At 36.7% G+C, this 27682-nt stretch overlaps 2 protein-coding genes across 3 annotated transcripts in view; both read right to left on the reverse strand.

Moving 5' to 3' along the window:
- Positions 1-2055: 2055 nt before the first annotated feature.
- LOC116127259 (mediator of RNA polymerase II transcription subunit 13-like) lies at positions 2056-24933 on the reverse strand. Of its 2 annotated transcripts, none has more exons than XM_031412902.1 (22): positions 24807-24933; positions 24481-24581; positions 23167-23240; positions 22900-23039; positions 22594-22680; positions 22313-22400; positions 22147-22227; positions 21786-21863; positions 21579-21661; positions 20855-20933; positions 20406-20735; positions 13350-13409; positions 12987-13230; positions 12130-12366; positions 8886-10259; positions 7945-8321; positions 7246-7333; positions 7034-7112; positions 6210-6505; positions 4544-5645; positions 3405-3776; positions 2056-2946 (listed from the first exon to the last, which is right to left on the reverse strand). In XM_031412902.1, exons 2-22 carry the CDS (start codon positions 24502-24504, stop codon positions 2336-2338), a joined length of 5904 nt encoding a protein of 1967 aa, XP_031268762.1. In that variant the 5' UTR covers positions 24505-24581; positions 24807-24933; the 3' UTR covers positions 2056-2335. The 2 variants fall into 2 exon arrangements, with proteins under 2 accessions (XP_031268762.1, XP_031268761.1); XM_031412901.1 differs by having other exon boundaries at positions 22900-23048.
- LOC116127316 overlaps positions 24504-27682 on the reverse strand; it is a 34613-nt gene continuing 31434 nt past the window's right edge. The window contains exon 2 of the mRNA XM_031412970.1: positions 24504-24581. Coding sequence (XP_031268830.1) covers positions 24504-24581 — 78 coding nt within the window. The remainder of the gene's footprint in view (positions 24582-27682) is intronic.

The raw sequence follows: 27682 nt of genomic DNA on the forward strand, positions 1-27682 counted from the left end.
TAACAATAAATCCAGAATATATTGTTGTAAAATCTGAATTCTGAAAATGGAATAAAGTCTTCTTCGCATGTTATGCGCATGTAGCAGTACTTATTACAAAGAAAAAGTGATATTCATTGTGAAAATTTCTAAAAGTAGAAACAACAACAGTTTATGTAAATCTTTACTGATTGGAGAAGCAAAAAACACAAAAATAGAGGACAATATACTTTAGTTTCCATGAGATGCCTTTATAGAAGCAAGTATAAGCACGGTTAAGTATCAACAGGGGAAGTTTCATAATTTTCTCTGTTTGTGTTCTTTTTATGTAAACTTTGCATTTACAATATATCACTGCCTCAAGCCAATAGTGTACAAAAGTTCAGATGGAGCAGATTTTGGATTTTAACTAAATTTAGCTTTTGGTAGTTATTTGGGAGTCCTCTATGCTTCCATTATAGGCCAGTTTAATGTCTTTTTAACTTAATAGATGTGCGTTTCAGGTGAATGACACTTAGCTTCTATGAATCCTGTACTTCGACTTGTAATTGCAGCAATTTCACCCTTCTTACTCACTCTCACAAAAGCAAAACAAAGCATGCATTTCATCAACCCGAAAAGACCAAATTTGAATCATCTGGTTTTTTCTCAGTTTATTCCTCTTCTTCACTTCATTCCACCCTCCAATAAGTGTATAACCATTCATTTTCCACTTGCTCAAACTCATCTTTGATATTTCAAGACACGGTTCGACAATCCAAACCCCTTTTTCTCTCTTCAACTATTTTCATCTCCTCTTCACGCATTGACATATTCTTCTCCAAGTTGATTCTTGCATGGTCTTCATCTGTCATGAATTTTGCTTTGATTTTTGTTCACTGGCATCGAAAGATGATTGTGATTGTTACTTAGATTACTAGCTTACAACCGTTTTTGTATAATAAGGCTACCTAATTTCTTCTGTATAAACTCCTCCAATTCCTTATTCAATCTCTAACACTTTTATGNTAGAATCTGAAAGTAACACTTAGATCCTTACTAGTCATCAACTATTTAAAGATTTTTCCAAAAGTCTAAAATACCCCTAATTGTTGTAATTCTATTTGTTTTTAATATAAGACAAGATTTAGGGGTATTTTTTGTTAACTGATGAAGACCCAAGTGTTCCTTTCAGATTCTAACGTTACTTACACTAAACCTCAGGGATTTAACTCATTTTTCTATAGACTCTAACCACCACATGTACTAATCAAAGAGGATATTTCTTCTAGTTTGTTTCCATATGAATAACTAAACAAAAACAGACACCTGCCAAATCACATCATATGCTTTGCACATGGCCCCCATCAAAGGCAGAAAATACCGCAGGAACAGCAAAGAAAGAGTTGGTTGAAGTAACCTTTGCCTATACTCCAAGACTTGTATGGGACCCAGAAATCAATGTCATTCATGTTCCTTTGCTTCCCCATGTCCCTGTACTTTTTCTCCTCCTAATTACTCTCTTCTTCATCTTTAGTAGAAACTAGGAGGCTTACTTGGAAAATGAACCCAGTTGGTGACCAACATCATTAATCTTCAAACTAAAGTAAACTACCATCTTTATTAGGCTAATTACGAAAAGGTGTTTCGAAAATGAGTACCTGATATTTTGTTGGATTTAAGCTCAGATGGACCCTAGCCTTGAAGAATAATGTGATCTGAATCATGGCTGGCTCTGCTTCAGCTACACTCACAAAATATGATTCACATGTTAGGCATAAAAGGGGTGATTCCACTGATCGACAAGTCAATCATGCATAGACATAATCTCGGAACCGAAGACTGTTTCAGGTCTTCAATATCATTTTCAAAAAAAACCTATCCATCAAAGGAGCATCAAGTACAAATTCGGCGAAAATGTGAGGTTCTCTGACCTCTAAATAATCACCTGATAAGATTACCCATCGCCGATTCTGAAAAGGATTATTGTAGTTCTTACAAACATCTATGAAAGAATTGAGTAACAAAATTGGATGATACAAGATCTCTTAAAAATGGGCGAATCTACTAATCACAGTGATTAGAGTAAAATAGAGCTTTCCAACAAGGCTCATTAACATTTCTGTAATCTGATAACTGTAACTACATAAGTTAGGCCTAACTATCTCGCTTCCTAGACTGATTTCTTTCTGGAAATTCTAAAAGCACAACTACTGATCAGTGAGATACTATTAAATACATAAATACATGTACATGTTATTGGACATCCAAGCATAAAAGCAGTCTCGCATGACCAACAGAGCTAGCTTGTACATTCCCCTTTCATTGAGAAATGCAGTAAGAGAACAAGCGTGTGATGTGCTGCTATCAGACTATCCTACACTTGTGACTTATCTGCCTGCTGTGTAAGCTCTTTATCAGCAAAATGAAGCAACCTTCTCAATCTTAAAACCATATCACAGTGAAAAGGCAGTGCAGTTCGACGCTCCAAGTAAGCAGGGCTCACAGTCATCCATGACAGGGCATGAAGTTCTGCTGCAATAGACTCGAGAATCAAATGGGTCTCTATTTCAAAATCTTTAGCTTCTGAGCTTACAGTCCTTCTTCCCTGCTTGATAATTCCCCTTACGATTTTATCTTGGGTAATGTTATTACCTCCATAATAATCAATTAGACCAACTGAAAGTACAGAAGGCCATTCTTCTTTCAAGTTGTTCTTGCGGTCTTTTCTCATAGATGGTACAGCTTTGGAGACCACAAAACCTGTGGAAACGGGAATTGCAGAGCCTTTACTGTGAAGGAGATGAGCGAGGGGGGGAGACTCGGCAGTAAGGCATGTGGGGAGCTGGAGAGGTGTTGGAGGAAGGAAGCGCATGCTGGGTGATGGGATCAATATGTATGATGCAGATGAAGCACCGAGGGACTTTACAGGGGTGAAACCTTCCAAATAGCCTGACAGGCCCACAGCACTGCTACCTTGACTTCCTCCTGCAGAAATATAGGTAGGAATTCAGAAAACAAAAGAATGCATCATCATGCAGAATATTATGTTCATCTAAAAGGCAAAAGAAGTTACATGACTGTGCTGGTACAAGGGAACGCCAACAAGGTGCTTAAAAAAATGTTAAGCACATCATTTTGGAAACTAGAATTCAAAATCTTTCTTAAGGCAATCTTTGATATAAGAGTGAACTTTGTTTCCAGCATCATACTTGAATATCTTTTATAAGAAAATGTTAATGGAAACTGCTTGCCATTAAAATAAATCTTCAGATTTCAAAAATCCAAGGATGTCTAAAAATTTCTAAGCATTTGTCTTTTAATTCGTTAATGTACCAGTTAACCCAAAAGCATAAGCTATTAGGTAGGAGTTCAACAATAATACTTTAATGTTCTCACAGCAGCTGAATGCAAACAATTAAAATGATGAAAGACTGAAAGCTTACCAGGAGATGGTGAATCTGCTTGATGAACTAAATGTAAAGAATGGTCGATTGAAATTGCAACAAAGCTGATGCTCTGTACCCACTGAAGCAACCCCCTTGAGTTGTCAACCATTGTATGTCCACTAATAAGCTGTTTTCTTGCGGCAGGTTGTCCTAAACCACCTTTCATAAAGCCAGAAGATTTTGAGTGAGGGCTATACAATGGACTAGGTGAGGATGGCAGTGCCCTCTCTTGGATCAAACTCATCTCCTGCTGCTGCAAGGACGTGCCATTACTGCTTGAAGGCATCCCATCAGGCACAGATCGACGTAGTTGCAAAGGCCATTTCTTCATCTCAGACCCACCAACTGAATAAATGGCTTTCTGCCACTCTGTTTAATCATATGACACACCAAATTAGACACAACTCAATGCCAAGAAAACAGAAAGAAACACTATTTGTTGCCTCATAGGCTAAACAAATAATTTTAAGTGGGTGACGAGTCTCCAATGGCATAGCAGAAGGTTTCACAAGAGAATATTCTAAGTTGCCGGTTGACATTGATGGTGATAAATTGTTGAACAGAAGTGGCAACTCATTTTTTTTTTACCATGAAAAGCATGTGACTGGTGAAAAACAGCCAAGAGTAAAAACACAGTGATGTAGATCCCCCGCCTAAAGACATTAGGAAAGGCTATAGTAGTAAATATGTTACAGGATTCTATAGGTTCTTGGATTTTATTTCTTTTAGTATTTAATTTTATGCTTGTTTTCCTTTTACTTTAGGTTATCCTATTCTATTAGGAGAGTGATTTTTTATTCTATTAGAATAATGATTTCATATTCTATTAATAGTAGTGTGATTTCAAGCCTATAAATAGGCCTTAGATTTATATGTTATTCGGACTTTGATTATTAATACAAATTATTGAAAACTCCCTCCCCTAAATTCTTTCTATTTTCTTCTAAATTTCTCTCTTCTTTCTTATCTGTTCTCTTCCTTTCTCTTACCTCTCTCCTTGTCCTACATCATATAGTAGTTTTATTGAATAATATTCCATGGTTAGCTACCAAGTAAATGGCAGTGATCATTCCTGCATTGATCAGCAAAAATATGGAAAGCCGGAATATAAGATGATGAGAAGAAAAAAGGTATACCTAGGTATTCAAGCTCATAGAAACTTCCAATGCGTGCAATCACGAAATCTCTTGGCTTTGCAGCACCGGAATCAGGAGAACATGTCTGCAATATCTGGCAGCCTTGCTGTAAAACTTGCACAAATAGGCATTGCAGACCTTTTGTGTCCTGCCTACTACTGATTCCACCAAATGGAAATATATGGCTGTCAAGCAATTCTCCCCTAGCATCAGTCCAGATGCATACAAGCCAACGCCAGTCCTCTGTCCACCCATAACAGCAATGTAGGCTTGGAAGAGTCTTTTGATGGGCAGACCCAAAGCCATCAGACTCAGATCCATCAAGCTGAGAGCTTGATCCAGCTTCAACACTTCCCACCGAACTTCCACTAGGCATGAAGCCTCCACTAACATCATCGGACAATTGCTTTGATGATTCAGAAGTTGGATTACCAAAAACTGTAGATTGAAGTCCATGCTCTAGGGAGCCAGGTTCCGCAAGAATAAAAAGTGGTTCAAACAAAAAACGAATTTCATCTTGAAGAATAAAATCTCCGTTTCTGTTAGGATCACAACTTAATCCACCAGTTCTAGTTTGCCAGGAATTATCCCAAGTATTAGGCCTCAAGGTAGCATCGATTTCACCCTCTCTAGGAAGGGGAGGTCCTGTCATTCGAGAACCAACACAATCCTTCCACATCCCTGGAATAGAAGTCATTTGAGTTAAAACCGAATGAGATCTACCAGAAAATGATGATGTATTAACCATATCATTAGAGGATCCTCGTAAAATTCGCCGAGCCTTGTTGTATATGGTGAATGCAGTCTCCTTGAGAACAAGAAGTTCATTAAAACCTGGACTTGTAACCCTAAAAATGGCATCAACTGTCACAATTTGCAGTACCAACTTGGGAATGCTGAAACCAGAAATCACTAGAACATTGGATACAGATGCTTCATCCACAGCAGCTGAGCAGCTTAATGCCTTCCCAACCTGACTGTGCAAAATAGATCTCCTGTCTCTGTCAGATGAATTTGTAATTGATCCAAGAGAAACAGAAGATTCAATAACAGTTTGTAGAACGGCCATAGGCTCCGGGAAGGGGCACACCACGTAGATTACCTAAACATATATAAAAGATGTATAATTGGCAATACCAAAATCATTCAGCCATAAACTAGTAATAAAGAGCATGTATGACACAAAAGCTTCAGAATAAATATGATAATTCTGTAACATGTAATAGAGGTGGTATGAAACTATCCATCCATAAACAAGCAAACAGAATTCAACTTTTTGATAGGCCCATTGTCGGATACAAACCAAGTGACTATTGAATAAAACTAAAAATTGCAAAACTTTTAGCATCTGAAACCGGTATCTTCATACTTTCTACAGAGCATATCAGTGTTCCAGGTACCATGGGTCCATACAAAATGCTAACCTTCTAAGGAAAAAGTTTCCACATATATAATTGTTAAAAAATTACATTAAAGCTAAGCAATAATAATGATACTCAATGCAAATGAAAATCCTGGTTTCAATCAATAACAAAGCATAATCAATAATGATGTTTCATGCATCACAAGTTCACAACTGCTTGAGAAATACACCAGTGGGAACCCTTTAAAGACACATGCGCTCCAAACTACAATAGCAAGAAGAAATTAGAGAACTTAAACTCACCGTACAAGGACCACTATTTCCTTCTTTTAGGTTTGTGGACAAACTTGTACCAAGTTTCAAAGCTTTGAGAGCCTTCGAGAGAGACTTTAAAAAGCTTGTCAAGTCCCAGCCATTGGACAGTGAGAGAAAATAATCGCTTATCGATCCCACAAGTGACGCATTACTGCTTTCTATTTTCATTGATTGAGGACAATCCAGTAGAACAAAACCCGAAGATGGTGATTTCCCCGAATCTATCTCCATTTGATTTCCCAAATTCTGTGGTGAATGAGTTCCCAGCTTGCAGGTCTCATAAACTAAATGGGAGAAATACAAATTGTAAGAGTAAGGAAGAAATAATCATTGCATTTCATTTTCATTCTGCTGAATAAAGAAAAAGGGCAACATTATCAACAGAAAAAAAAAAAAAAAAAGTATCAGCACTCAGGGAAAAGTGTGAAAACCTGGGAGCACATAATTGATGTGTTTTACTGGTTTGCAATGTCATGGCAGTCACGGGAAAGTGCACACATGCTTTAAACTTATAGCATAGAACCCAGAGTTGAAAATGAAGTGCTAATAATAGGGACTTTTTTATGTTAGAGATAATTCCTTTTAATCAGGCAGAGGCAAAGCAGATTCACTTCTCTAAGAGAAAAGATTGAAGTATTTTACTAAGTTCAAAAAGAATGTTTCAATTGATGCATCCACGGTAGAACAAAAATACAAAACCTCCTTTGTTTTGCACAAGTGGAAGAGCGAATACACAAACGTTCTGCATATCATGTTTAATTTCAAAAACAGCAATTATACATATAACTAAAGCAAAAATCTCACTAGCTCACCAGTTCCTAGTTGTTGGAAAAAATCGGCCGCAGCAGAAGTAAGGGGATCAATGTCTGGACATATAACACTATAAGTGACCTGCAACAATTTATGCACAAACCAGAGGAAAACAATTTTTTAAAATTCATTCAGCAAAAAGGTTAAAAGGATGAAAAACAGATAGCAATAGTGTTTCATTGATGTGGCTTGTAATTGCTTTCAAGAATCTTACTGGTTTTGGTAAAGCATATGGTTCAAGAGGTGCCTTCTCCCAGAACTGTAAAGAGGTTGCTGACGTCTTAAGCCAATCATCCTGGTACCTATTCACAAAAAGTCACTAATTAAACTTCTGGGCATGATAAAAATATGATAAAGTCAAATGATACAACTGATGCTTGCAGCTGATTGCATGCACTTGATAAAAGGCATATTAGTGATCTCTACATACATTAACAGTTTAACCTTTAAGCTAACAAATGCAAGCCATCTTAGGATAGAATACCGAGTAATAATTCTAAATTAACCCAATAAATCATGAAAAATTTATTATTTCAACATTAATTGTACACTGTTTTTGAATTTTTTGTTTCTCTATACATAAAGTAAACCATCAAATTTATTACTTTTGCATAAAAATTTCAGTTCACTGCATCAAACTTAATCCAAGTATAATCCCAAAAACATACAATGTGATCACCAGAGATCTATCTGAAACAACCTCCCACTTCCCCTACCCCCTTTGGAAAGAGAAATAGATGAACAAACAAGCATCAAGAATGTCATTACATTAGAGCACTTATCAATATGAACAATTACTGTCTCCTACTTGTTACTTTGCTTCTTTTCTTTCTATTTTACAAGTTTGTGGCTCCTTAATATTTTCTCAGATGTCTATGCACAAATTTAATCATAAAGAATTCAGGATGCATACCCAACGAGTATAGCAGGTGAAGGAAGGACATAAAGTGTGGGCCTTAAACGGGCAGACAATTGTTGTTCTGACTCTGAATTGGCAATATCTTGGTTTAATCTCCTTTGGCTTGTTTCATCCATCTTAGTTCCGCCACCAGAAGATTGGGATGGACTCATTGCTTCTCCTACAGATAAAGTAACAGTACTTGAAGAATCTCTGCCTTCACTTACAATAGATTCAGCAGATCCATCAGCTAAGGCTCCTGCATCAACTGATTGAGCACGGCCTTTGCACCAATCAGTGACAGACAACGGACCATCCAAAACGCCAAAAGCAGATTTTAAGGCTGATTTAATTTCAGACTGCAGCAAACTAATTACAGAAGAAGAATGAATCTGAAAAAGCAAATGAAGGAACATTATGTGGTGAAGATCAAGAAAGCTATGTGATGAAACATCAATTAATACATACACAAATACACACATATGATACCAGACAGAAAATTAATAAAATTAAAAGATAAAAAAGAATTAAGATCTCAAAACCAAACTGCAAGGGTGCTTTCTTCAAAATGAGCAAAATCAGTAAACTATTTTATTTCATTTTTCTTTCATAGTGATTAACATCTCTACTTAATGTAATAATAAAAACTTAATGTAATAATGAAAAACTCTAACCATGTATAATAGATTCACTTTCCAAATTTTACACATGATTTGGAAACTGATAAATGTAGGAAAGGTACAAAAAAGGGATGTAATGGGAAGTAACACATAACAATTACTAACAAATACAAATTCATGTTCTACCACAGTGCTGCATTAAAAGCTATCCATGCAATCTGACAATGATGTTTACAAGATATCACTGTCAATATGATCTTTAGCTCAAGTTAAATCAACTACATTGGTAAACAACGATCAGCATAAATAGGATTTCAGTGACACAAAGAAACTTACATCAGCAGAAAGTGGATCTACTAGCTCCACGCCAGCAATGTCCAAGGAGTGACAAGAAGCCAAAGTCCCTCCACAACCAGCATGGACCATGGAAGGTCCACAAGAAAATTCATGCCTCCATTGCTCTTGCAATGCAAGCCAACCATAAGGACCATCACCACAATCCGCATCCAGGGCCACATCAACAAAGGAGGTAGCTTGTTGGACAAGAAATGCCATGCCATCAAGAAGTTCTTGAAGGGGTTGCCTATGCCCATAGGAGAGCATACCTTCCTCACTGAATGAATTATGAGGCATAGATGGACTAGCTTCAATGCTTGGTGAATTAGTAGCTTTTGAAGCTTTAGTAACTCCAACAGTACGCCATACACCAACAGGTGCATTAAGGTGCCCATCAAGTATTCCTCCATCAATATCACCAGCAATCCTAACAGGAATGTTTTCTTTCTTCTTGACCTCATACCTGCCAGACATGCTTTCTGTCATGGTACTTGAGTCACCAGGCAACTGATTCAACACCACGCTTCCAGCGAACCTACTCAAGCTCATAGGTGAAGGGTTACTGGAGAATAGAAGTACATGGCGTATCCTGCACATGGAAGCTTGGAACATAATGCATTCAACTTCAGTTGCAAGCACATTCTTCAGAGGCATAAAAAAATGCTCCGCTCCTAATGTGCCCTCATTCATTTTCCTTGAGACAGCTGTGACAGCGTTTGTAGAACTGAAATTAGAGAATGGGGATAAAAGCACCCCCTCGCTTGGAGCATTGCTGTCTTTATGTGTTAATGATTTCCTGTCATGTTGGTCTCTAGAGCTCTCCACATGAGTGTAATATTTCTTTGACTGGAGGAAACCACTTGAATCATGCTTTCCAGTACTTGGTTTCGACTTCACAGGCATGCCATTCTTCTCATCTGATCCATCAATGCAAGGAGAGGAGGGTGGGGTTGCACCATATACATAATTATTTGTGCTTGAATTTGAACTTTCTACTTTATGAGACTTAGGATGATATGGGCTTCTGAAGATCGTTGAGGACAACTCACTTGTAGGAGTTTCAACTGCTCCATATTCTGGTGCAAAGGTCATCAGTGCTTCAGCTTTCATTAGATGATCAAACTCACCCGTGGAAGAAGCTGGAGTATGGTTCACTGGACCTGATGTCAGAGCACTGTTCGTGACTTCTTGGCTTTTGCTGACACACTCCTCTATGGCCACTGGAGGCTGCGAATTAAAGCTCTCAAAAGAGGGAAAATTAACAGGCACTAGCATCTGATCTGAAACATCCATTAGCACAACTGGACTGCTACCTACATCTCCACTGTCTGGAGCAGAAAAAATAAGAGCCTGAGACTCTGCAGTTCCTGGGGGCTTCACAGAACAAAGAGCAATAATGAGATTGAAAGAAAGTTAAACGAAATCAAAATAAAAAGCATTAAAGAAAGCATAGTAGTTAGGCATAAGATTACGGGAGGCATGCCACATCAACTTCTAAAAGTTAAAGATAAGAACAAGATGGAAACAGACAGAAGAACAAAAAAGATTCCAAATTTCACTGAAATAGAACTTTAAGCAATCAACTTTTCAAAAGAAGAGTACACATCCTAGAATAACAATAACATATATGAACCTACATTCATGTCATAAAGATTAGCATCCATGTTTTAAAAACCGGACCAGACCGGTCGGTTGGACCATCGACCAGTCCTTTATCCGGTCTAAGACATAATAACATTTGGCTCGGATTGGACCGGATTTGAATCGGTGGAACAGTGTCGAACCGCCGGTCCAACCAGTCCAGTGGACAAACTGGGTCACTAAGGAAAAGCCCACTTTCATCTTCATCTTCACTCCTAACTCTCTCCAATTCTCAGAACTTACCCATTTTAGTCTTCCCCATGAAAATTTTCACTAATCTGTAAAATGGCCCCCAACTTTCCCCTCACCTTTTTATCCACACGCCTCCCCTAGCTTCTTTCTCCCATGGATTCTATTTTCATTTCTTCCTCACTTCCCTCTCCGTTTGCTGCTTTCAATCTTCCTTGTGAGAACTAATTGCTGTTTTTTTTGTTTTTATTGATTGATACAAGAGAAGCCATCAAATCTGTAAAATGAACCCCAACTTTCCCCTCACCTTTTATCCACGCGCCTCCCCTGGCTTCCTTTCTCACTTCCCTCTCCGTTCTTCAGTCTTCATCGTGAAAATTAATTGACAATTGTTGCTTTTTTTATTTTTACTTATTGATATAAGGGAAAAGCTTGGATATTTGAAATTGAAATGTGTTGGGATATGAAAAGAAAGAAATTAATTAATGAGAGAGAAGAATGAGTGGTGGAGGAAAGGAGAGAGAAAAAGAAGAGGCTTTTTGCATGAAAGAGGCGGCTGGAGAATAGAGATTTGAAATTAAAAAGTGTTGGGACTTGGGATTTGGGAATATGTATTGAAAAGAAATTAATTAAAGAGAGAGAAATGGTGAAGAAAGAGTGAGAAGGAGAAAGTGAAAAAGATTGAACTTTTTATGTATTCAATAAATTATTTTTTTTAATGATGTCAGCGGTCCAACCGACCGGTCGAATCAGTTAGACCGGTCAAATCAGGAATCGGACTCTTGACCAAGTCAAAGTTCGGTCCGGTTTTCAAAACACTGATTAGCATTGCCAACATAAAACATGAACCTAGTATTGATGTTGTGTTGCAACCAGAGAACAAGGGTCACACTTCAACCATGTCAAAAGAGTCACACTTCAGCCATGTCAAATCTTCTGAGAGGGCTAAACACAGTCAATTCATTTCAACATGCATGTACTGGCTAGTTTCAAACCCAATCAAGCTACAGTTACAGTAAGAGTTCTAAGTTCTGACGTTCAGGTTTCCCAACTTTAAGGAGAAACCACAATATTAAGTAACCCATGAATAGAGTCCCATACCCATCCACCCCCACTCAATAACACCAGTCCATTCAGAAGAAAGTCAACACCCTTTTAGTTTTGCACATTACCCTCTCTATAATACCAACCTCATCACTCAGAATATTAATTTATTAGAATATCAACCATCACAGGTAAGATTTGAAAGAACTTAATCGAAGTGAAGAATTATTACAACATATAATTCTTCTTGAAAGAGACGGGTTTTATTTTTAAGGACACAAACTCTTAGGAAGCAGAGGAAATATAATATCTTAAAAGCATGCACTATTTTTGAGGTAACATTTGAAATAGATAAAAGAAAAGAAATCACCTCCCCAAAAGGCAAGGCATCATTTTCAAAAAAGTCACCAAAATCTCCGAACTCTGATAGAAGAGCTTGGATATCCATGCCATTGCCTCTGTCATCATCATCCCAGTCCCAGATCTGATCATTTGTAACTCCAGTAATCCCTGAATTATTTTCTACAGAACCTAAATCAGAAGCATTTGTAACTGTACCCAGTTGACCAAATGAGTCTGCCATCCCCATTCGAGGGCGCTTAGAACCCTGCATAGAAATTACAGCTGATTTATTATGCTGATTATCTGAAAATAATTGTAAATAAACAACAATAGAACTTAGAAAACAGTATTGACGTTTCCAACTGCATACTTCTAATCATAACAATAACAAATTAAAATAATAAATCTCTACAGAAGGCAGAAAAAACATGAAAATTTAGTGAACAAATTCTTAAGATTTTCCATCAACCCTATTCCTGAAGAAACATAAAAGAGCAGGCAACCTGCCCAGGCACAACAATAGGATATGGATACCCACTTGGAAATTACAATTTACAGCAAAATACGTGATAAGCACATCCTGTTTCGAACTACATCTACTTCTAATAGCCACACCATTTACCCAAACCAATGTAGAAAGGAGAAAAGACAAACTGCCCTTAATTTTTTAACAAAACAAGCTACTAAATCTAAAATACCATTCCCTAATTCCCATTCCCAACAACGAACAGGTACCGCTTCTTGCAAACATAGAATCACATCTAAACATTATATATAAAAATACAATTGAACTGCAAAAACAGATTCTACTGTCATAAGCATGTAAGGGTACTAATATCAAAGATGAAATAAATGTACTTGATGAATGAAGATAGAAAGTAGTACCAATTTAGGGCCATCATTTTGTAGCTGATTACTAGAAGATAAACCAGACTGCCTACACGTTAAAGAATCCGCATCTGCCTCAAGATCACCAGTTCCTATGGTCATCTTGTAATCACTATCACTGGAGCTGCCACTTACGGAGTTAAAGCTACTATTATTGCTATTGCTACTACTATTATAACCACGAGTATGCATTCCATTGGTTTCAACCCAAGATCCTTCCATTGAGTCTAAATTACCAAAACTGCAGAAAAGAATAACATGACAGAAAATTAAAAATTCAGGGACCATCTCTCAACATTATCATTTATAGTGACGAGGAAAAGAAAACAAACAGTGAGAACTGATGACTCAAACACTAACCAATGCATGAGGAAAGATGAACCAGCCATTGATGGCCCTATCCAATTTTGCAGCCAAAATCTGCAATTTACATCATCTGTGTCAGTTTAAGGAACATAGAAAAATATTTGAAGAACAAATAGAAGCAGGCTTTACGACTGTTGTAGATAATCATGCAAAATCTTACGGATATTGCATGATTAAGTGTATAAATCTATAATAGGATATTAGGATTGTAATCAATACGTAATAGGAACAAATCTGTAAAATAGGAGTGTATAAATCTATAATAGGATATTAGGATTGTAATCAATATATATTAGGAACAAATCTGTAAAATAGGAAGTTAGATTATTCATTTCCTAGATTAAATTATTTGTTTCCTAGATTAGTTCTTTAATTTCCTATATATTGATGTATAATTTATCAATAAAGAAATAAGAAAATCACAATTAGTTCTCTGTTTGTAACATGGTATTAGAGCAATTCTAGGTTGTTTCGTTTTTTTTTTCTCTGCCCAAGTGAGTATTATTTGCGAGTCACCCTGTAGAGTGGCCTTTTTTTTTCTCACCGCTTGCCTAGGAAGAAGCCCCTCCTGCCGATCGACCATTCCCTTAAGTCCGGTCACCAAAGGAGCAACGCGTGAGTCTCACGCGCCACCCTTTTCATCTACGGCAATATTCACGCGCCAGCGCGTGGAGGCACGTGTGATGGAGGATAGTGCCCCGATCACCCTTCCCGGCTTCGTCTTGATATTTCCGACAAGTCTGTGTGATCAGTTCCTCAATATCTCAACTAGGTTAGATCAGTTTTGTTGATTTCTGTTGGCATCAGATTTCTTCTTTGAAGAGTTTTGTTGGCTATTTGTGTTGATATCAGTTTGTTGATTTTCGTCTGTAAGTTGTGTTGAGATCATTTTTTCGTCTTCTTACCATGGTTGATAAGCCTATAACTGATATGGTTCCTGTAATGTCAAAAATTACGGAACATAAGCTTAATGGGTCTGACAACTATTTTGATTGAAGTAAGACAATTCATCTCTACCTACGAAGCATTGGTAAGGATGATCATCTCACAAAAGATCCGTCAGAAGACGATTCAAAGCAAATATGGTTGAGAGAGGATGCCCGGTTGTTCTTGCAGATACAGAACTCCATCAACAGTGAAGTACTTGGTTTAATTAATCATTGTGAATATGTGAAAGAGTTGATGGACTATCTAGATTTTTTATATTATGGGAAAAGGAATGTTTCTCGTATTTTTGATGTATGCAAAGCCTTTTATCGAGCTGAGAAACAAGATATGTCTCTTACGGCCTATTTTATGGACTTTAAAAGGATACATGAAGAACTTAACGTCCGTTTACCAGTGAGTGCTGATGTGAAAGGTCAACAAGCTCAACGAGAGAAAATGGCGATTATGAGTTTCCTAGCTGGACGCCCTTCTGAGTTTGAATCTGCTAAATCTTAGGTTCTCGCCAGTTCTGAGATCACCTCCCTCCAAGACATATTTACTAGGAATCTTCGTACAAAGAGCACGCCATCTGCTCAGTTGAGTAGTGCTCTTGTAAGTCAGAATAATGACACCGGACGTTCATATAACAGGAGCAATAATAGAGGAAAGGGTTCGAATAATCGTGATAATTGGAGTCAAGAGTCAGGAGGGATTGTGTGCTACTACTGTCATGAACCTGGTCATACAAAGCGCACGTGTAGAAAGTTGCAAAGTAAGGCCCAAAACACTCAGACAGCTCATGTTGCCGCTATTGATACTTCTGAGAAAACGGTTATGATTTCATCTAATGAGTTTGCCAAGTTTTCTCAGTATCAAGAATCATTGAAGTCCTCATCTACTTCCATCACTGCTCTCGCCGAATCAGGTAAACCAAATACATATCTTATTTCCTCATCCTCCAAATGGGTCATTGATTCTGGTGCCACATATCATATGACAGGTAATCTTAGTCTCTTTTCAACATATCAGTCACATAATTCCTTGTCTAATGTTACTTTAGCTGATGGGTCAACTTCTTGTGTTCTTGGGTTTGGGTTTATTAACCCTACTCCGTTAATTTCCCTCTCCTCTGTATTGAGTCTACCACAGTTCGCTTTTAATTTAATTTATGTGAGTAAACTCACTCATGCTTTTAAATGTTGCATCTCATTTTTCCTTGATCATTGCCTGTTTCAGGATCTTACGACGAGGCAGATTATTGGTAAAAGACATGAATCTGGAGGGCTCTACATCCTTGACACACAGGTGCCCAAAACCATTGCATGTTCCAGTATTTCGACCCCTTTTGATGCGCATTGTCGGTTAGGACATCCTTCTTTACCATTGTTAAAGAAACCATGTCCTCAGTTTAATAATTTATCTTTGTTAGATTGTGAGTCATGTCAATTTGCCAAACACTACCGTCTTCCTTCAAGTCCAAGAGTCAATAAATGGGTTAGTGTCCCTTTTGAATTAGTTCATTAAGATGTTTGGGGTCCGTGTTCTATAATGTCTAAACCTGGATTTAAATATTTTGTTGCCTTTGTTGATGACAACTCTCGTGTAACATAACTTTATTTAATGAAAAACATTCTAAGTTGTTTTCTCATTTTTGTGCCTTTTGTGCTTAAGTTAAAACTCAATTTAATACTTCTGTCCAGACATTAAGAAGCGATAATGCCAAAGAATATTTTTCGAGTTCTTTTCAGTCTTATATGAGTTAGCATGACATTCTTCATCAATCCTCTTGTGTTGACACACTATCCCAAAATGGAGTATCTGAGAGAAAAAATAGGCACCTTCTTGAAACCGCCCGAGCCCTGTTATTTCAAATGCAAGTTCCTAAACAGTTTTGGGCCGATGCAGTTTCCACGGCTTGTTTTCTAATTAACCGCATGCCTTCATCTATCCTGAATGGTTCCACTCCTTACAGTGTCCTCTTCCCGTCTAAGCCTTTGTTTCCTATTGCACCAAAGATGTTTGGTAGTATCTATTTTGTTTGTGATGATCGACCCCAGGTAACCAAGTTAGATCCCAAATCTCTTAAATGTGCTTTTCTAGGTAACTCTCGCCTTCAAAAGGGATATCGATGCTATTGTCCTAGTCTTAATAGATATCTGGTGTCACCTGATGTAACTTTCTTAGAAAACACCCATTTTTTTGCTACTTCGTCTACCTATACAAGTCAGAGGGAGGACGATGACTTACTAATCTACACTGCCACATCCCTACCGGCTACTGCTACACCTGAGGCTTCCCCACCTACTGTTCCTCCTCCAGCACCACCTCTTGTCCGTCCACTATCTCCAATTCGCATTGTCTATTCTCGTTGACAGGAACCTCCTATACCAGTCCCTTCGTCGTCAGATCCCATCTCCAGTGATCCTGATACCTGTGCTCCTCATCAAGAAGACCCTCAGAATTCATGTCCTGCCCAAGACTCTTCGTCATTGGATCTAGCCTTGAGTGATCTTGATCTTGATCTTTCTATTGCTCTTCGAAAAGGTAAACGTCAGTGTACTTATCCTATCTTTTCATTTGTTTCTTATGATCACCTATCATATTCTTCTTGTTCTTTAGTGGCCTCACTAGACTCTGTCTCCCTTCCTACAACTGTTCATGAAGTCTTATCTCATCCTAGCTGGCGTGATGCTATGATAGAAGAGATGAATGCTTTAGATGTTAATGGTACTTGGACCTCGGTTGACTTACCTACTGGAAAGATATTGGATGCAAATGGGTGTTTGCTGTTAAAGTAAATCCTGATGGGTCAGTAGCTAGGCTTAAAGCTCGTCTTGTTGCTAAAGGCTATGTTCAAACTTATGGAATGGATTATTCTGATATTTTTTCCCTGTGGCTAAATTGACTTCTGTTCGCTTATTTATCTCTATGGCGGCTACTCATTCTTGGTCATTACATCAGGTGGACATAAAAAATGCCTTTTTACATGGTGACCTTCAGAAAAAGTCTATATGGAGCAACCACTTGGGTTTGTTGCTCAGATGGAGTATGGGAAAGTTTGTCATCTTCACAAATCGTTGTATGGTTTGAAACAGAGTCCACGTGCTTGGTTTGGAAAGTTCAATCAGGTAGTTGAAAAGTTCAAAATGACAAAGAGCAAGTCTGATCACTCAGTCTTTTACAAACAATCGGCAATGGGCATAATTCTTCTTGTCATACATGTTGACGATATTATCATCACTGGAAGTGACACTACAGGGATTCCATTACTTAAGTCTTTTCTTCACACCTAGTTTCATACATAAGATTTAGGAGTGTTGAAGTATTTCTTGGCAATGTTTTAAAACCTAACCCAGGGTGAAACCCGACAAAGTTTCCAAGTCCCAGTAAAATTTTAAAACTCAATAAATACGGCCCTAAAAATTACCTGCAAGTCCCTACATGTTTGAACTTTATCAAACACACCCCAAATGAAAATCGACTGGCAACTGATCGGCAGCGACAACACCCCAGATGCAACCCCAATCGTCCCCTGAGCCCATTTCTATTAAAATCTACCCAAGATCTGGCTGAAATAGGTTCGATTTCGGCTAGATCTCACCGACGCTGGCGTGGGTATTTCAGGCCAGATCTCATCCACGTCAGCGGCGACAAACCTCCCCATCACCCAGGAATTACTCCCTTGTTCCTCCCGACCAAAACCCACCTCACCCCACCCTCGTTAGCCTTGCCAATCGCCAGAAAAATCCCATTGTTGCCGCTGCCAGGTTTGTTTGATTTCCGGTCGATTTACTCATCGGAAATCAACGTCGTCACCACCATTGCATTCACCAAAACTTAGTCTTCAAAAGCCCTAACCTTCCGGCCGTCGATTGTTCGCCGATCATCCTGCCAAATCTTAGGGTTTTTGGGGTGAATTGGAAAAGTTAAACCCGACCCATTGAAGCTGCCGGGTCCCGGTTAAACCGGCTCAACCGACCAAGTCGGGTCGGGTTTTAAAACAATCTTTCTTGGAGGTCGAGGTAACAAGGAGAAAGAAAGGCATCTTCCTCTCTCAAAGGAAATATATACTTGACTTATTAACTGAGACAGGAAGATTGGGAGCTAAGTCATGCAGTACACCAATGCTTCCTAATTCGCAACTTACCAAAGATGGTGAACTGTTTGAAGATCCTGAGAGGTATAGAAGACTGGTTGGAAAGTTGAACTATTTAATAGTCACTCATCTTGATATTGCATACTCTATCAGTGTAGTAAGTCAATTCATGTCTTCTCCTAAGGTTGACCATTGGGCAGTGTTAGAACAGATTCTATGTTATCTGAAGGAGCTCCAGGACGTGGTATTTTGTACGGAAATCATGGACATAATAATATTGAGTGCTTCTCTAACACAGATTGGGTGGGTTCCAAGATATATAGGAGATCCACTATAGGCTACAATGTTTTTGTTGGTGGAAATTTGGTCTCATGGAAAAGTAAGAAGCAAACAGTTGTGTCCCGATCTAGTGCAGAATCGGAATATAAGGCCATGACCTAGTCTGTGTGTGAAATACTATGGATATATCAGTTTTTGACTGAAGTTGGTCTTATGACCTTTTTGCCAGCGAAATTGTGGTGTAATAACCAAACCGCTCTTCATATTGCTTCTAATCCCATATTTCATGAACGAACTAAGCACATTTAAATTGACTGTGATTTCATTTGTGAGAAAATACAGCAAGGTTTAATCTCTACAGGATATGTGAAGACTGGAGAGCAACTAGAAGATGTTTTCAGTAAAGCTTTGAATGGGGTTCGGATTGATTATATTTGTAACAAGCTGGGCATGATTAACATCTATGCTCCATCTTGAGGGGAAGTGTTGTAGATAATCATGCAAAATCTTACAGATATTACATGATTAAGTGTATAAATCTATAATAGGATATTAGGATTGTAATCAATATATATTAGGAACAAATCTGCAAAATAGGAAGTTAGATTATTCAATTCCTAGATTAGATTAATTGTTTCCTAGATTAGTTCTTTATTTTCCTATATATTGATGTATAATTTATCAATACAGAAATAAGAAAATCACAATCAGTTCTCTGTTTGTAACAACGAAAATATCGATTAAAAAACTGATCATAACAAACGATAAATACCAAACCAAATTAATGTTTAAACTCAATAGCCATCCAAAAAGCATCACCTTTTCATACAGTCATCAACATTTAACATCCAAACCACCATAAAAAAAAATCATATTAAAACTCAAAAAAGTAATCAAATATATGAGATAAATGACTGTTTCAAAGTACTCAAAACCACAAATCATATGCATCTCTTCTTTAGTATCAAATAAAACAAAATAGAGCACAGCAAAAAAATTGTGGTTATAATTGCATATACAAAATCAATAGAAGACAAACAATTCTGAGAGAAAGTTAACAAAAATTTATCTAATTAAAAATAATGAAGAAAGAACTAATCACCAAGAGATCTCAAAAATACGGAAACAAAAATAGATATCAATTATTAAGAATCAAAATCACATATGCTTAACCAAGTGGAATAAATATAACAAGAATGACATTTTAAATCTAAACCAGATAATTTATCAATTCCCTAGAACACGAGAAACAAATATAAGACTAAAAATTTCAATATAAAATTCGAAATATAACAATGCTCGAGAAGTTTAAGAACGATAAGTAGATTAAATATAATTGGCATGAAGACGAAACACTGGGTTGATTTAATTGTGAGGCAAAGCATTTTGGTTAAGAAAGAAATAAGAAAAGTGAATACAAAAATGAGGAAGAAAAGATGCAACAAAACAGATAACAAGGTGATAAACAGAGAACTTATATGAATAAGCAGAGGGACAAGGCAATGAAGCTAAACTGCAAGCACTCTTAATAGCCTTGAGACAATTTTGGGGGGAGGGGCGGATGAGTGCCCACTCAGACACCTTCGGTAGTGCCACCAAAGGTACTGCCTTCAATCTGGGGCCAAGACCCTGAAGTTCTTCTAACAAAATTTTCAAAAACACCAGCACTATATCTAGCCAAAAAGCACCAAAATGCTTCTAAACAAGTCAATAAAACTGCTTCAGAATTAGCACAGAATTTATTGTACCTTCTCAAAGAAGATCTGGAGAATGATGTTTGCAAGACAGGGACAAGCACGGCTTCAACTGGATAGATAAATGTCTTTTCATACACCGATAAGTGATCTGGTGGTCCCTTCTGATCACTTCTTCCAACTGGAGGAGATTCAGCAGAGTTATGCTTGGGTAAATTCCTTACTGAATTTGAGTTTGCTTGCGATGTTTTATCACTACAAGATCTAGGGCAACCAAGGGTAACTTCAACGTAGCAATTTTGCCCATTCAGCTGGCAACCAGAACCTTGTGAAACATTATATGGTAGACCTATACATCCATTTGTAGTCCTAGACTTGCCAGCACTAAGAAGATAAAACAGTAGAAGAATATATTAGAGACATATAATTTATAAATAGATCCAATAGAAGAAAAATGTAAAGGTGTGAAAATTTTACAGATAAAAAAAATAGAAATCATTCACCTAAAATATACTTGCTTGACAAGATCGTTCGGACAAAATCCAGTGAGCCTACCACGCATACCATGAGGAGAAACTATCACTGCAAGCATAGTAGCAAACATTTTAAACACAATGAAGGTGACAAGGAAACAAAGACCTTTTAATTTCCCTTAAATGATAACAGTTATGTGATGACCAACCTCGTTATTTATTAGGAAAGAGGAGGTCCAAGAGAGGTAGAAAAAAGAATGAAGGCCTAGAAATAAAAATGTCATCTCACTGTAGTGAGGGATAAGTGCTAAAAGTTCTTACAAGCACATAAAATGAAAAGGTGCAAAAGTTAGGCTAAATGTACATAGGAGGCGGAGTATTTTGCGATCTGAGAAATCAGTAAGATCATAAACTAAAAAAGGTTTGTACATCAGAATGACAGAGATATCTATAGTTGAACATCACAAAGACATGATGAACATCAAAACCAACTACTCAGGTCCACTGAAATCAGTCTCTTTCACAATTGTATAAGGACAAAGGACAATAGTTTTTACTAAACAGAAAATACATAATTTTCCATTTCAGAACAACCAATACTCGTTTCCGCCTTTTTTCTCCACATAGTGCCATAAACTTGCACCAAGTCAGTATGTCACCAATTATTCAAAGAATTTGCAAACTGTAAACTAACATGACCTGGCAAAAAAAGACTGTTTGAAATTCAATTCAAGAACATAAACTGTATACTGACCTGGAAGTTTGAAATTGGAACTGCTGTTAGATGAATGTGCTAATACTCTTTCCACATCACCACCGGAAAGCGCACGTATATGCCTAGAAATAAACAAAGATCTTGATATCAATTTGACACGCATAGAAGGAAAAATATCAACCAGACCAAATGCAACACTATAAAGCCAGGATCTCAAGAAAAAAAAAAGTGTCAGCTCTCACGAACTTTGCAGATACTACAGCATGCACAAAGATTGCCTCTTCAGTGGCAGCAAAGACGAACTCAACTGTTGGATGGCCTCTCCTAAAAAAATACCAGCCAAAAATAAGCCAAATAAAAACTTTGACCTTATCTGCTGAATTCAACTACCACAGACATAGTAAGCCAGCAAAGCTAGCAGAAGCAAAGTATAAGAAACAATGAAAACAACGACATCCAGAAGTAAATCAGTTTTTTACAGGGACCAAAGAAAGATCAAACTCCATGACAACACATGCTATTTTCAAGTCTCGTGCCAAAATTCATGTCTCCATTCAATTCTACTTCAACCTTTAATAGTACTACTAATTAACAAACAATAACAAACCTGAAAGATTCTTCACTTTGAGATTGATGATACTTTGAGAATACATCTCCAAATCTCATGTAGGAAAGTCCAATAAGTGCTCTGTAAATTCCAATATAATAGTTGTCATGAGATTACAATGTTCAAATTTTACCGATTAGTATCTGCAAAATAAATAAAAACAAACCTTTCTATACAGTTCCTTAAAGCCTGAGAAAGGGCGGCTGCAACCTCTTCTGAGTCCCCAGGAGCAACCCAAAGCCCAGATGCAACAACTTCACAAAATTGAATTGAGGATAAAATAAAATATAATCACCATCACAGACCATAACTAGAAATGATATATTGCTTTATCAAAAACAAAAAAGAAAATATGAGGATTTTTTTTTGCGAGCTTGAGTAAACCACACACTATATATATAAATAAAGAGAAAAAAAAATTAACAACTACTCAGAAGTACATAATACCTCTTAATCTTGATACAGCAGCTTGAGCGGTTTCTGAAACAGATGAGTGGCGCCCAGGAAGAAATAGCCAGAGCTTAATCTTTTCATCTATGCAAAAATACATGATGAACAACAATGGTTAGGAATAGCACAAAAAGGGTAAATTATCCCCCTTTTTTTCTTTCTTTTCTCTTCCAAGGATACATTTAAAAGTATTGTGAACTTTAGCACAAAAATCCTCATAAGTTTCAGTTATTTCTTTTTTCCTCCAAATCAAGACTACAGAAAAAACATAGTTGTTTGATAACCACTAACTGCAGTTCTTACCAGGATTGTGCAGACCCTGAGATGGATCCCAAGGTCCAACAAAGGAATTTGTCCATGTGCTGAGAAATCCCTCCTTCTGCAACTGAAGATGAGAAGTAAGTACCAGGAAGGTAGCAGCATCTTTCTGGTCCAGTTTCACACTGTTGCACCTCAAAAGAAATCTAACTTTAGTGGTCTTTCAAATAGGTAAAAGGAAGTACCTACTCATTATTCATTTCACTTGAAATAAAAAATAACTGAGGATATAAATCACCCCTAGGTTCCAACCTTTTATCAGGAAGAGTATTCACATCAGATTCATTGGGGAGAAACTGGAACCATGATACATGATGAAGACCTCCCTGTATAAATCGTAAGTATTATTATATTGATAAAAAGAAGATGTATTAAAAGTTGATACGACTAGATCACAACAAATTTCAGACATGCACATAATGGCAACACTGATGAAACATTTAAAACTAATAAGTCAGATTACAAGGTCATACATGACCACCCCAAGTAATAAGAACATTGTATTCCTTATAGTTTCCATATTCATTACACATAAAACTGTCATAAATAAGCAATCCGGTAGTCAAAACTCTTTCAAATGCTTAAGCCTCAATCTCCAGCAAAAGTATATCCTAGATTTATCCATATGTGCAAAGCTTACACATGTTATACATGATGCTTTTCCCTATTTTGGCTATCATTTTTAGTTAATTAGTCTTTTTCTCAAGAATGAAAGAACCAATCAGTAAAATCTTTTGTTGACCAAGATGTAGACCCTTCACATAAAGATGGTTTCTGTTAATGCATCCAGCCTAATTTTTCATAAAGTCATGACATCTACCAATATTGAGATGAAATTTTAACTTATAACCGATCAATATTCAATATCTATAAACCTGTCCATTTCAAGCACAGGTCCCATCCCCATTTAGGAAAAAAAATAAAATAAATAAGGAGCATGAAAATTTTCACTTTTATAGCTGGCATAAGCAATCTCCTCACTCTCACTGCACTGCATTGAAAGCCTGGATCCAGGTTGAACAGTCACCAGCCCAACCCCTTGGGATTCATAATGACAAGAATAGTTAAGCCTTCTCAAAAAGACATGCTGCAATTAACTGGTCATTACACTAATGGGCGTAATGTGCTTATGCTCAGCTGATCCCAAACAAATCACCCTGTAGTCTACCACCACAAACTGACAGCTCTACGTGTGGCAATTAATATGCAAAAATTGGCTTTATCTAGAAGCAGCAACTAGAATCTCCCAACTATATATAAACCTCTTACACACTAAAAATAATACTAAACAGTTAGTTAGTTTGTTGGTCGGCCCATCCCCAGACAATCTAAAACCCCAAAACACCATAACTCCAGTCATATTGATCAAAACCTGATGTTAGTCACTCAATAAACTCCTAAGAAAGACGAGACAATGCTCAACCACATTCATAGTCTAATCAAACAAACCTATATAAGTTTCGCAAGCAAAGCAGACAGCTTTTTCGCCAACACCACAACCACTACAAACTTAAATCAATACAGACAAACCAAATTCAACAATCAGAGCAAGAAAGAAACACATACAATTCTGAAAACATTGGTCCACATCACTTATAATTCAGCTGAACCCTCTCCTCAGAAAACCTCCCGAACTCTCCAGGACCTTCCTCAACACATAACTTCACCTGCAATTCATAAAAAAAGCTTAGAAACATCTCGGTAACACAAAAAAAGCCACAACAAACCCTAATTGGAACCGCAATAAACCCTAATTTGAATCTAGAACTTAAACGAAGCGTAATGAAAACATGAGAAGAGGAATTCAGTCGCGAAAATTGAAAATAAAATTCCAACGTTTTCTCGAGAAACAAACAGAAAATGAAATAAGAAAGAGAGAGATCGGTCATCACCTCGAGTGCAAATTGAATCTGTTTGGATTGTCGTTTGTTTTGCGGAGTTCACACGAGTTTCTTAAGGGGGTTGAGTCAGTGAGGGATTAAGATTAAGATTATAAATTATTATTTAACAAATCAAGATTAAGATTGGCTCGGACCGGTCTCGAAGATACAATACACATATTTATTCAACGAATATGCGGTCGTTTACTCGTTTTGTCGAGTCAAGTTTATTATTGCAAAATGAAAAATAGGGTTTATTTCATTTTCAACCCTTGTAGGTTGTAAGATCAATTAAGATTTTTCTCATCATCTGCTTCATCTAGAAACTAGAAAGTAGTAAAGACACCTCTATCCTTAGTGATGTACTGTACTAGGGCTCATTCAATTTTAAATTCAAAAGTATGTTTTATCATTACATCATTTACCAACTTGAAAGAACTACTTTTGATTAAATACTCAATCCAAGCTCCGTTGAAGACTTTTTGTTCAATTTATTAATCATTTTTATATCAATTTCTTAAATTTTACAAACACATTACAAGAAATTTATTATATTATGATAAAAATAATTTTATCAAAAGTTATTTTGTCACGAATAATATAAATATTATGATAAAATAAAGAAACTTCACAATATTAAGTATGACAAAAAAAATATATTGTGACTAAAAAAAATATTATCATAATACTTTATCAAAATAAAAAAAAATGTAATAAATATAGTGAAGAAACATATTTCTATCACAATATTTCGTTACAGACTTTTGGAGCTATGTTTCCTGAAGCTCCCAATGGTAAAAGAGAATGTGCTGGTACTGGTGTTTTCTTGCCTCGTCGTGTGAACACGCCTACTAAGACCCGCAAGAAGGCAGGTACAATGAAGATTCATTACCAAATTAGTTACTCGTTTTGTTCACAAATCTGATTGTTGATTTATTACCATTTTTTAATAATGTTTTAAAATTGGTTTTATTAGTTGATTTATTGTCGTTTTGAGAGAGATATGTAAAATACATTCATATTCCAATATTCATATAAAAGTGATAATACAATCAATTTCAATATAAAATCTCCATGGAATATATGCGGAAGTAAATGACAAACCTCCAACCATAGCAATTGTTGTTTGTTCTTCTTGCTCCTTAATAAATTATAAGATCTTCCACTGACTGCAATTTTTGGAGTGATGATTTTGAAACTAAAAATAAAAACTGCGTCAAATGGGGACCTGTAAAGTCTCCTTTTATGCAGTTGTCTTTCCATCAAAGACAACTGCTCAAGGGAAGAGACACAACCGTACCACATTAGTCCACATCAGTATAAAACTGTAGGACCATAATACAATTATATTAAAAGTGTAGGACCATAATGTAAAAAGTCTAACATTCTCCCACTTGGTCCAAACTTTTATAATATAATCCAGAACACAAGAGATGTATATGCGGTATGTTCAATTTAGAAAGAGGAAAAGTTACATGAATCATAGCAGTAAGTCCTTTTAAACAAGTATTATCTTCCATGTATTACAATGTAATTTTTCTCTTTCTAAATAAACGCTTAAATGTAGAATAACACTTTATGAACAAACCTCAAATGTTTGTTCTAGGTCCTCTAGAATGTTTGTTTGTCTCCAACCAAAATGTATACAACGTAAAAGAGAAAACAAACTAAATTACAAGGTTTCAGACAATGAAAGTATTACCTCTCATAATGACAAAGCAGGACATAGTCCCATTTGAACAACATGATCCTTGAACGTCTTTGGTGGCATGCCTTTTGTAAAAAGATAAACAATCATATGCTCGATATGTATATGTTCAATGAGCACTTCTTTGGCTTTAACGTGCTCCCTTATTGCTAAGTACTTAATGTCGATGTGTTTACTTCGACTTCCACTCTTATTATTCTTAGCAAAGAATACAGTAGCTGAATTGCAAATATAACTTTATTGGCCTAGAGATAGACTAACAACTCCAAGCCAAGAAATGAAACTTCTCAACCAAATACCCTGTGTAGTGGCCTCAAAACAGGAAACAAATCCAGCTTCTATGGTAGAAGTAACAACTTGATGAGAATGCGAATGTCATATTTACCCCTCTTAATGTCTAGTCTTTACATTATTTGTTTCTTAAAATGTATTGATTATATTCTATTTTGATTTAGGAAGCAAATGGGAGCGTTAATTGCAAAACGGAACTAATTAAGTGAATTCGGACAGTTTCGACATTGTTTCGTAATTGGGCATAACTCTCTCATCCGAGCTCCGATTGAGATGATTCAAAATGCTGTAAACCATAAGAAAGAGATCTACAACTTTTTAGTTTTGAGTTTGGAGAGTACTCGCTGCACAAGGTTGTAATCGGGCTTGAAGTTGACGCATCTGCATTGGATGTCCTGGAGCATTCGACTTGTCATGCAAGTCAGTCTATTATTGCCGTTTTGAAGACATACATGCTGCACGAAAATTACAGCTGGAAACACCAATTTCCTATTTTATTAGGACTCTATTTTATTTCCAATTAATCAGATTAGGATAAGTGTTATTTTAGGATATTAGAATTGTTTAGGAGATTGAGTGGTTTTTTCTAGATTTGAATTGGATTTTAAAAGGAGAGATGAGATTAGGTTTTAAAGGGGGGGACCACGCCTCTCTTCTCCTCTCTGGAATTTTTCTTTCTTTTTGAGTTTTTGTTTATGGATGTGAGGCTAATTTTTATAACTTGGTCGAAGGAAACAGAGGCCTCGGAATCAATAAACTGTGAGATCTATATATTTTTCTTAGTGTTCAATTTTCGTGTTTGAGTATTGGATATTCTTCTGTGCCTAATTTTATGATTGTTTGTTTAATTACTGGGAGGCCCTAGTTTATTAATTGTTGCAATCTACCG

The sequence above is a fragment of the Pistacia vera genome, unplaced genomic scaffold (assembly GCF_008641045.1).
Source record: "Pistacia vera cultivar Batoury unplaced genomic scaffold, PisVer_v2 Contig190, whole genome shotgun sequence".
Classification (NCBI taxonomy): Eukaryota; Viridiplantae; Streptophyta; class Magnoliopsida; order Sapindales; family Anacardiaceae; genus Pistacia; species Pistacia vera.

Coding starts and splice junctions, on each gene's coding strand:
- LOC116127259 (XM_031412901.1), bottom strand. CDS start 24,504: ATGTGGACCAATGTTTTCAGAATT. Junction 22,401..22,593: donor TGCTGTATCAAGATTAAGAG/GTATTATGTACT, acceptor AATTTTGTGAAG/TTGTTGCATCTGGGCTTTGG. Junction 21,864..22,146: donor CAAAGTGAAGAATCTTTCAG/GTTTGTTATTGT, acceptor GTATTTTTTTAG/GAGAGGCCATCCAACAGTTG.